We start from the raw sequence: 12,281 nt of genomic DNA on the forward strand, positions 1-12,281 counted from the left end.
ATGGATTGAAGGTAAGGATAGAGCCACTGTTACATGTTTGGAGTACTTTGCAGAAGTGTTGTCCTCATTAATTGGGGAGAGAAGGGGAGGGGCAAGAACCAGAGCATCCCTAGGGTCTGAGAGAGAGAGATTTCCTACTAGTAAAATCTGGTTAACATGCTAGTATAGAGTTGAGAGCTGCAGTGGCTTTAACTTTCCCTCTCAGGCAAACTTTTACTGACTTTTTACTGATTTTTACAGACTTTTTTTCTGGTGAAAATCTAGGATTCTCTCCATAGAGAGTATATATACAATACTTAATCAGTGAGTGTTCAGTAGAGCGCAAACACTGAGCAGCAAGTTAGCCAGGTTCCCATAAGCAACCTTACGAGGGCTTCTGAGCCATGAAACCAGCCACGGGTTGCCAACCTCAACCAACCCTGCAACAGATGTTTGCACGCTTAGAAGTTTTCTCTGCCCTGAGATACCTAGAGTGTGTCTCTACCCAGTGTGTATCTGCTTTACAATTTCATCAACCTATCCCCGATTCTTTGATTTCAGGGCACCTTTCCATCCTCAGCTTGTTGCTGGATTATTTATGAGGTCTAACCTGTAATACAAAGTGCACAATGTGCCATAGTCAAAGGTTCTGTGAGGAAAGAAAAATTGTAGTTTGTGTTTCCTCTTTTCAGAGAAGCTTGGACACCTCTCCCTGGAATTGGAGGGTGGAGGTGGGTGCTAGAACTCCCTCCCATGCCTCTTAATAAACAAGGCTCAAAAAGAATGAGGGACAGTAAGCAAAACATTTACTCCTTTTAACTCCAGGGTTACCCGTATAGAGATGTAGAGTTATATCCTAAGAAAGAAAGAAAAAAAAAAACACAGTATGCTCATGCATTAACAATTTAGTGATTTTTTCTATTAAAATTAAATAGAAGACCATAGTAAATTACCCATTTCATTCTTCCATCCAGGAAAAAAAAAAGGGACTTGTCATCCCTTACTGTGGGTGCACTTCAGCCTCAGCACATGCATTTATGTCAAGTGGGTCATTTGTATTGTTGCCTGCTGGAGTTTTCCTTCTTTCAACTTAGCAGGGAATATTTGTGTTCTTTATTACCCCAAATAAATCTACAAAACGCCTTTTGCTCGAGGCTCTTTATTTTAATTTCAGATAAATAAATCACATTAGGTTCCTGGCTGTCATATTAAGATAAGCATGGATCTAAAAATAACAAATGTGTTTTAAGCCAAACGTCTTCAGATTAAATAGTGGTAAATTTCACTGAGTGACCCCCAAATCCTCTTGACGTTGAAATATTTTTTGGTACTTTGAGAGTGTTTCTTGAAGAACATAAACCTGTATAACTAGAAGTAGAATTATTTTCAAATCATCTATGGACCTACTTGTACAATATTATTCAACTCAATCTTCCCACAGCCACAATAAATCCATCTTTAACGTGGGGATATTTCCCCAGTTATATTAGAGGGCAATGTTATATCTTTGTAGGTTAATCTAATGCCACTATCTATACTGTGCTTTATTAACTCTAAAGAGCTCTAGACCTGAATTTCTCATCAACTTATGTACAGTTATACTCAAAAGTCTTAAACGCAGTTCAGATTCAATCTATTCAATAACCAATTCTTCATCTGCCCTCAGCCTACCAGATCTGCTCCAACTCAGGACTCAGATCAAAACACCACCTCCTTGGGGAAACCTTGGGACTTTTAAAGGACAGTCTCCTGAAATATGTGTTACAGATTCCTCCACCCAGCCCCAGTGGAATAGTCTTGATAAATACATGTGAACTGTTCTTTCAAACAAGATTTGTTGTAAAGAGGATGGGATAAAATCCATAAGGTTTTAAATAGTCTGTTTTATCCATTTGTTAGGTTAGGATCTAATATATATTCTCTGCTGGATTAGCACGGCCCTTTAAAGGATGGACAGATTTGATAAGAAACAGGAAATCATGTATATAAAGTTGGTATAGAGTTTCACTGTAGCATTTTTGGTGTCTCCTTGCCCCAGAAGACCTGGGTTCAAACACTAGGCAACCCCCTAAGCAGGTAAACATGTAGACGATATACAGGTCCCCTAAATAAACTATAGTGCAGACCAATCCTAAGGTAAAAGGTCAAATATGAACCTAGGTAATCTTCTGCTTCAGTCAATCCAGATATCCTTCTGGACTTAGTTCTATTAGCCTCTTCTGTCACTAGACAAAAGCCATCTTAAAGACAGGAATGTTACTCCATCAGAGGCTTTAGAGTGAAGACAAGAAGTCTAAAAGTCCCCTTGCTCCTGTACAGCAGCACCATCAGTCTGTAATAACTATCCTTTGAGATCCAGCTCAGCCTGCAGCCCTCCCCACTACTACCCAGGGATGACATAACTGTTGAAGCATGTGGCAATACCCAATTTCCAGAGCCCTGATTTATTCTCCCTTGTGCTGGGCAGAGGGCATGACTTAGAGGCAAGACTCTTATCTTGGCAGGGGTCTGAGACTGTCTGCATCTCTGAAACAACCCCTGGTGGGTAATTGAGAAGTGACATTGATGGGTTTCCAGGGTGGCCCTTGTGCTTACACTTGCCCCAGAATACAGCTATGATTTAGAAATCCGGCCCAAGGGTTGCGAGGAGAGAAAGATAATGTAAAGCTGGCTAGCCCAGGTCTCCTTTGACCTCAGAAGAGTGAGACAGGGATGCAGAGCTGGGAAACCATGTGCTGTTATTGAGTTGGCATAGCATGAGGTTTTGTTTTCAGAGCTTTTATTGCTATTACGGAGCACTGAGCTCTCTCTTTGTTTGCTACACATTTATCCCCCAGAGATAGCCTCTTTCTCTCTTGAAGGGATTTAAAAAACAAATCACAGTTCTTATTTTATTTGGTGTCCACCATTAAGAATTCATGCAGAGCAATTTTACTTGTTGCCAATTAAGATCTCCCAGTGGAAGTCTATGATTACAGCAAAGGCAACCTGTTTAATACTTGGCATCTCCTTAGTCTGCATAAATTAACCCCATGAGGATAGAGACGTGATAATTCTTAAGATGCCTGGATAATTTGATTCTAAGATCCAAGATACATAGAAAGTAAATCTCCAAGAGCCTCTGGACTTGACTTTTCTCAGGGTCTATGTGCTTTTGCTTCTTAACTATTTTACAACTACATGACAATTTCTAGATAACACATTAGCAAAAAATTTTCTTTTCCCAGGGATAGAATGATAGCATGTAGCCTCTCAGTAAGCTATTTCAATATCACTCACATTTTACAGAAATTGAGATTAGAGCTGAAATAAACTTTAGGCTCTGGTGCCAATTATCTCTGCCCAAAAATGTATAAATATATCGAAATTATGGGGAACATGAATGAGTATTTGGAATGTAGATCATTTTATGTTAGTGTTCGCTCTACTTAGATAAGCAACATTTTTGAATCATGATAAGAATAAAAACAAAGTTTTTGCCCAATTTTTCCCTACATCTTTCCTTAGAATAAGAATCACATATAAAGCAGGAAGCAAAAGTAGAAGTCTATTTTAAAGAAATTTGGATACACTAAAATCATTTTACTATTTATATCTTTATATATTTATATATATAAATACATATTTATATTTATCATATTCACTATACTATCCCTATTGGAAAGGATGGACCTTAGGGACTCTTATTCCGATCAGAGATCTATACATGCTTTCAATTAAGTGTTTCATTCCCCTTGGGGACGTAGGAAACCATGATTTCTCTCCCTAGGGAAGCAGGAGTTAAGTGCTTTACTAGGGCAAGCATGGCTTGTAATCAATAGTTCTTTGGATTCTTGGAATTTGGTATTGAGGCTCAGGCTGCCCCCCAGGAAAATGGTGATGAGTTTGGGATTGGCTTTTCTACAAACCTACTTTCCTCTTCACCAACAACCTGGACTCCTCACACTGCTGGCTGGTCTTATACCAAGTCACCCATCTGGTACCAGTTAAGTAAGGGGAGAAAGGAGAAGGGAGGGGTACAAGCCATGTTTTTGTATATTTGGTTATCAACCTGGATAGATCATTTCCCTAAATATGTTCCTTGGAAGTTTAGTCAGAACAGATGCTGCAAGAATGATAGGATTTGGGGGTTTTTTTAAGTCAAAATTATGTTTGATATCCTATATTTGATATGTATAAGCACGTTAGTAATATAAACGTCTCTGAGAAGTTCTGTAATTAAAACAATTTTAAAATTTGCTTTTACCTAGTATATTTCAAAGTTGACCTTGAAATACCTTTATTTTTCTTAAAACATCTGTAAGAGTGACCCAGGGTATTTGTGTTTCTTGGAATATGCTTAGGAAAATTCCTGTGTAGATGATTTAGATCACCAGTTCCTAATGGGGAGGAAAGATGGTTCTAATCCTTAGGGAACATTTGGAAAATGTCTGGAGACATTTTTGGTTGTCACAACACAGGGTATGGTACTAGCATGTCACTATGAGAGGCTAGGGATGGTGCTAAACAACTTAGAATGCACAAGACAACCCCACTCCCACCCCCCATCATAAAGAATGGTCTGGCCCCAAATGTCTATAGTACCTTGAGACTGAGAAACCCTAGCTTAGAGATAGCTTGTTCAAATGGGACTTTGATCTGGCATCTTTAAGACTGGCAGTTGGCACTCTGCATTCACCAGATCTTGTCATTTAATTTTGGCCATGCAAACCAACTTGTTCTTTCTTTACTTACAGGCTATTGATAACAATGTCTCCAATTTGAGCTATGAAAATCTCAAATGAACACTCTGACATTATCTTGTTGAGTTACTGGCAAGCTGTTAGGTATTTCTGTTATGTTAGTTATTTCTAACCATATATTCTTGGAAGCTTTCTATGATGTGTGTATTAAATACTATATCATGATTGAGCTGTATAAGTATTTGAGAAAAATAAAATTATATATCTGTACATATTATATAAATGTAATATTACTTTAGACATTGTATGTTTCATATAACCTCAGTGCTCAGTAATCTTTACTAGTAGCCAGATTGACTCCTTCTTTTTACAGATAAGGAAACTCTGTCTCAGAGATGCTACCCTACAACCAGTTTGGGCCGGCCAGGCCAAGAGTCCAAGTCTCCAAAACCTCCAGTCCAGTCCTCTTCCCATTTCTATGATGGAAATTAAGCCGCTTCCATTTTTCATACATAATTTAACATATGTGACATGAAAGGGTAATTAACACCATAAATATTCATGAATTCAATTTGTATTTTCCAACTGTTTGTGTTTGTTCTAAACTCTTAATTTGAGACTGTGAATGGATCAAGATTTCTATCAAATGTTAGGAGAAAGACATTCTCAGCAGCTGTTTTCTTACAATCTTTCTTGTCAGTCACAGATATTTTTAGCCAAATCAGAAATAGTAACAGATGATATAAAAATCATTAAATGCAAAAGAGCCTTTTTCTCCTAATCTTAACTTTTCACATTAAAACAAATAAACGTACAGAAATTTATAATCACATTTCAACATCAACTAGCAAACAAGTTGTCACTGGGTATGCTGTGTCATCAAGCAGAGAGATGCAGGGCAAATTAAACCCACCCAGGCTTGTACTCAAGTCTTAGACTAGGTTCTAGATTCTGACTCCACCCTCTTCTTCAGATGAATTCACAGAAGTTTTCTTCTGTTGGTGTCAAAAAAGACAGTTGAGCTAAATGACTGCTCATTGCTAGACAGCTAAATTTGAACTCCACAAATTCCTTTGCAATTTGAAAACCCAGAGACAGATTATAGGTCTATTTCGGTAAAATAACTAAATAGGACCCCGAAATAACCAGTTATCTTGAGAGTATGATTACAGCAATATATTTGTGTCACAGCAGATGGTTAAGCTATAAGAAACGACTAAAATCTATTAAAGACAAATAGCCCCCTCCATGAAAATAAGACTTTTAATTCTTGTGTCCAATCTTCTACATTTGTCCAATCTTTTATCATTAAGCAAGTGGCAATAACAGTATGACATATGTCTGCCATGCTCTTGATCAATCCTCAAAGACCATGGCCATAAATTAATGCTGACTACAATTATTGTTGGAAGATCTAAATATTCACAATGCCTTTTCTTATAAGTTGGCTCAAGTATAAATGGAAGGCCATCAGTTAATACCAGCAGCAATGACAAGCAGCCTATTCCATGAAAATTGTAGTAGCTACAAATCAAAGGTATAAAATCAGAAAAGTTTATATTGAGTTATGGGAACATTTGTTTAACTTCAGACAATCAACTTGCGCTTGTGTACATGACATGCTATTCCCATGATCCTCTGCACATCATAGATTCTACCCTAACTCAAGAAAGCATTTTAAAAATTTAACCATAACCAGAAAGAAATTTCCCACACTGCTCACTGTCACTCATATATCCTTCATCAAAAATAATTTCATTCCAGTTGCAGTTACAATGTCGTAATAACCATCAGAAAGCCTATCACTTTGTCAGTCAAGATTTGTTTGCAAAATATAATCAAGTATAATTTCATGATTTAATAAATAGTATATAAATCTGCTATTATTGGTTTTCATTTTCTTTTCAATACAACCCATTTCCATTTTCTCACTGGTAGTTATTCTGACTATTCAAATGTCATCATTGCTCTTTATTGTTATTCAAATGGAGGGTTTTTTATTAGATTCTTTGACACTATATATAAGGCTTTGCTTATTCACCAGTAATAATTCTATTTCTGAAGGAAAGTGAAAGTGATTACACACAAAATTCTGAGCTCCTACTTTGTTAGGTTAACCCCGTACCTGAAATGAGATTTTAATTTAATCATATTGAAGAAAACCAAAAGGTTTTTATTAGCCAGCTTAAGAAAGCAGGAAAATATTCTTTTTCTTTTTCACACAGGCTTTTTGGTTCAAAGACCCACGAAACCATTACTCCTCTCCAGTGATGTGTATAAGACAAGCTTACTGACCAAATTAAACTCTAATTTCTTTCATCAGAGGGTATTCATCATTTTGGGGCTATTTTTCTCTTGAAATTTAGGGAAAACAAAATATTCTATACAAACAGTTGAAAGAAAATGTTATAATTCAGTTAAACAATCTTTTTAAATAGTCTTTTTAGTAGATCTATGGAAAAGGTAATTTAAAAGACACATGACCATAAATACATTGTTGTTGGTTTTGTTAATACAATGTACTGGTTCACAAAAGAAAACTAGAAAACCACCAGGTTATAGATTTCAAAAACAAATCAAATATTGCATCATTACATAAAATTAACTAGCATGTCTGTTAGTAGCAAGCAGACAAAAATTATACATTTTTGTTATATCCTACCAGCAGTTTTTCTATGTACAGAAATAGAATATTGTCTATTACTATAAACCACAGATATGTTCTCCCGTAAGAAAACTAGTGTAAGAGCAGAACAAATGAAAATATCAGGCACTTTACCCCAAAACTAGAATTCCTCAGGGAAGACAAAGCTCAAGATTATTAGGATTTGTTAAAAGGATACATGAAGGAGGGCAGCATAGCCTGGTACAGAGACCAATGGTGATGGATTTGGATGAGGTTGGGCAAGAAAGCTACAGGGTAAGCAAATATTTACCTGCCATCTCTGTGTACAGAGAGAACACTCTCCTCCATGCTTCGAGGAGATAAGAAATAAAGGACTTCAGAGGCTTACTGATCCTTGGGAGACAAAGCTAATTATATTAAACAATTCTGGTGTAATGTGAGGCATCATGTAATTAAGCACTAGCATATTTATTCCAGATAACAAGAGCTATAGGAATTTAGAAAAAGGAATTCAGATTCCATAGCAGCACCTATAAAGAGCTTGACCACGTGGGCCCTAGATAGTATCACATCCATCTTTACCAGTCTCAATTCCCAAGAGGCTCCAGGGAATGAATAACTCGGGAACAAGACTTCTACCATACTAATAACCTATTTTTCCAATTTTCCTGCACAGCTGTTCTCACATATCTTTCCTTACCTAGAATCGGAACCCACCATGTAGTACAAAACACTAAATGTGCGAGACCTATACAACAGCATTCTTAAAATATTCTCTAATAGGAAGAGAAGCAGAAATTTAAGCAGAAGTGTTCAACCTTTTAATTATAGAAAAACTTAAGTAATCTTTGAGCAGGCCAGGGTCAGGAAATATGGATTCTAGTTTCTAAAATATAAGTTTGCTGTGTGGCCTTGGACAAATTAATTCCTTGACCTTGACAAGTGTCGTGATTTCCATCATCCAGCCAGCTCTGAGCAGGTCCTTGACTCAAGGACTTTTGGCACTGTTGCTTTACTTTAATTAAAGGAATGGAATTCTCTAGGCAGCCTCTGGTGATTTTTGCCCCCAAAGGTGCTTTTGACACCTAGTGGAAGAAGAGACCGTTTGCCAACTCCCTGCTTCCGTGATCATGGTCAAAGCTATAAAGGCTGCTATAAGTTAAAGACATAAATTAACTCACCTCCAGAGACTTCTGTGTTGCTCCTCGAGTTGAGTTAGCAGGTGCTCTATGTATTTATTGGAGTCCATGTATTCCTGCACATGCAAAGACAAGTAAAACCCCATTACTATAGTCACCAGAACTCTAAGACTATCCCTACAAGGAAGATTTTGACAAGATAATCCTTTGGTCCCTCCCAGTTCCAGGAGACAATGCTTCTATGACTTACATGCATAACTACGTAACTAATAACTATTTGGGGATGAATAATGTTTTCCCCATATCCTGTGATCATTCTATAAACAAAGAATGGAAGAGAACTGTCACACTACAGAGCCAGCATAAATGTCCTCTTATCCACAGGGAAAAAACCTCAATTTCATAGTCGTCTACACTGTGATCTGTCTTCTACTTTATAAAAGTGAGCCAATTTGCTGCTGACCTTAGAAGAATAAGAATAAAGTATACAATACAGGACTTGATTATACCATGCTTATGAGAATCACTTCCTAGCAAAACGCTATTTTTGAACAATATGGAATGCTTTACATATTCACTGGTCATATTGTTTACTCTGGTGAAGCACATGTCCATCTTCCTTCATCTCTTTATACAAAAACATAATATAATTTGTTTGCTTGTTTTTCTTTCTTAGGAAAAGAATCTGGCTTCTAAGAAGTCTTGAAGGCAAGGTATATTGTGGTTTTTAGAAGTGTGCTTGTAAATTTTTGTAAATCAAACCATATTTTCAAGAAACATTTCTGAAAAATGAAGAATTCTTTTGTTACATAAGAATTATTTCTAGAAGTCCATAGGTTATTAAATATGATTTATTTTTTATTTTTTTATTTTTGTTTTATTTTTTTTAAAGATTGGTACCTGAGCTAACAACTGTGGGCAATCTTTTTTTTTTTCCCCCCTTCTGTTTTATCTCCCCAAATCCCCCCTGGTACATAGGTGTATATTCTTAGTTGCAGGTCCTTCTAGTTGTGGCATATGGGACGCCGCCTCAACATGGCCTGATGAGTGGTGCCATGTCCATGTCCAGGATCCAAACCAGTGAAACCCTGGGCCGCCGCAGTTGAGCGTGCAAACAACAACTCGGCCACGGGGCCGGCCCCTAAATATGATTTAAAATTTGTGATTTCTGAAGATGAGGTTCATATGCAATAGTTTCAATTGCAAAATACAATGTGTAAAATTTTTGATGACTTGTTTCATCCTTAACTTGATATTTCTTTTCCTTTCTGTTTAAAGATCTAGCCTGCAGTCCCTTGTGTCTACATTACAGCTGCCTCAGATGGAATAAGGTGCAATGATTTCAGTGTTAAGGCATCCATTAAAGTTACTGTTTCATTTCTTATGGATTTGAGATAAACTGAGAATTTTGATTAATATCCATACTTTTCTTTCTGAAATACAGATTTTGATCAAATCTTATACATAATCTATCGCTCCTGTAGGAATATTCATTCTAATGATGGCGGGGGGAGGTGCCAGCAAGTAGAAGAAACTGTACAAGTTGACCTGGTATAAGGGAAAGAGCCTGTCGTGAGTTTCTGGACCTGGATCTACCCATGGAACCTCAGAGAAGCCTTTTTACCTTTCCACAGTATTTTAGTTAGACGAGAGAATGTACTAAATCCTTATTCTATAACATTATAATTTTGTTGCAGATAATTAGCTAATGAGGTTTATTCTTATCAAATAAAGTTTATTTTCAGATTAGTTATTTAAAGAAGACCATTGGGCACATTGAAATCTATTACTGCAGGAAGTTGTCAGTTTTTGGTTATGGCATCAAGTGTTCTGATCGAGGTTAAAACATGATTTAGAACACTCCAAGTTATCAAAGACATTAGTTTTCAAATACATCCCATCAAAAAAAATTTTAAAGACACTGTTCCCAATTAGAAACAAATGTATAAATCTCAAAGTCATTCATCCTTTCTTTATTCAGTTGTGTTTTCAACACTTATTATATACCAATTGGTCTTCTAAGTTTGGTTGATATAGTTATAACCAAGAGGGAGAAAATTCCTGCCCTCAGAGAGCTTACAATCTGTAGAGGGAGAGAAAACAAATAAATAAGTGAACACATTGATTTCCGACTGGTTACATACTATCAATATGAAGGAAACAAACAGGCGATAATAGACTTTAAATTATATTTGAGCTAAGACCTGGAAGAGAAGGAGGCGGCAAACATACAGCAAAAAGGGGGAAGAGGGAGAGAAGAGAGCAGGCAAAGGAAACAGCATTTGCCAAGGCCCCAAAATGTGGAGCTGAAGGAATAGAGTGGAAGCCAGTGGGGTTGGGAGTAGAGACTGGGGTGTGGAGTCTAAAATGAAGGTGTAGAGGCAGGCAGGGGCTCAATCATGTGTAAGCTCTGGAAAAAGTTTGGATTAAAACCAATGGCTTTGTTATTTTGCTCATTGTGATTAGCTCAAGTGAGAGGTTAAAGCTGAAAAATGTACAGGTTAGAAATATGACCTTTGGATCAAAGAGATTTATGTTCAAACCCTGGTGTTGGTACTTACTAGATATGCTCCCTTAGGCAAGTTGTTTAATCTGCCTAAACCTTGTTTTCTTCATCTTCATCAGGAAGATAAATAATAATTTACAGAGGTGGTGTAAGGATTATATCAGATAGTTTGTTTCAATAAGCACACGCCACAATGTCTACCAAGCAGTGAGTGTGACTTTTTCATGTCACACACCTCTGCTCAAAGGCAAGTCACTTTACAAGGTATCCTTTTCCTTTTCTTACCCAGCTTCAAGATTTTTAAGCATATGCTTCTTCAAATATAATTGCTGAATATTAGAATAGGTACCTAGGCAGAGATTAATAATACAGATTTTAAACCATTAAATGTATGTATTACTGGGTCATGGTTTAAAAGCTGTTTCAAATAACAGTACTGGCTGCTTCCATTTAAAGGCACTTCACTCAATTTTCCATAAAAATAATTATGATGACAAGTCTTAAACCACGTAACAATGGGAAACTAGGAATATGGATTCTCCATCCTTCTTTTCAGCTTTATTTTTCTCCGTAGCATGCTTACTTCTAACATCCAATTTATTTTATTTGGGTATTGTCTATACCCCAACCCCTCCCCACTCCGCCCCCCTGGCTGCACACACACATATACACTCTGTCTCTCCAACCACAACTGAAACGGATTGAAAAAAAAAAAAGTGAGATAGAGATAATTCTTGCATGTGCCTTTTGTTAAATAAAATCATTTCTACCTGCTTAAAAGAACTTCGGCAGTGCCTTCATACATTTACCATTTCTGGCTTCTGAACTGAAGACATTAGTTAATGAGAAATGCCTACCGTTCTGTAACAATAAAATGAGATTATTCTACTGGGGACCACCTTTATCTATTTGGAGATTAACTCCAAGGAAGTAACACAGGGTGATGGCAGTGGAACTGGCAGTGGTATACAGTGGAACCACAGTCACAGCAAGCACATTGTTGTAGCTACTGTGCCTATAGTAAGAGGTTGGGTATTGAGCGCATGCTAGACGTTGTTATCCAGAGACTCCAATACTCCAAAGTATGAAAGGCACAGGCAGAAACAAAGGGTACAGCAAGACTCCACCTCAGTGTAACATAGCTCCCCAAAACACTTGAAAGACACTGGATATTGGCAGAGCTTGGAGAAAAGATTTCTACAAATGCACACAGACTGAAAGTGGAATCTACACTGTGTTGATGACCCCAGGGTCTAGATGGATCAATTCAGAATGAACAAGTTGACAACATAGAACATAGAACTGACGAAGAATTACTGGAGTACAAGACAAAGAACATTACCCTCACT

General features: G+C 37.1%; 1 protein-coding gene across 15 annotated transcripts in view; it reads right to left on the reverse strand.

Moving 5' to 3' along the window:
• The window catches only part of NCKAP5 (NCK associated protein 5), a 917,518-nt gene that overhangs the window by 579,620 nt on the left and 325,617 nt on the right, over positions 1-12,281 (reverse strand). For all 15 annotated transcript variants that reach the window (XM_070581217.1, XM_070581213.1, XM_070581211.1 and 12 more), the window contains one exon: positions 8,469-8,542. In XM_070581217.1, the coding sequence (XP_070437318.1) occupies positions 8,469-8,542 (74 nt within the window). The remainder of the gene's footprint in view (positions 1-8,468; positions 8,543-12,281) is intronic.

Source organism: Equus przewalskii, chromosome 17 (genome assembly GCF_037783145.1).
Source record: "Equus przewalskii isolate Varuska chromosome 17, EquPr2, whole genome shotgun sequence".
NCBI lineage: Eukaryota > Metazoa > Chordata > Mammalia > Perissodactyla > Equidae > Equus > Equus przewalskii.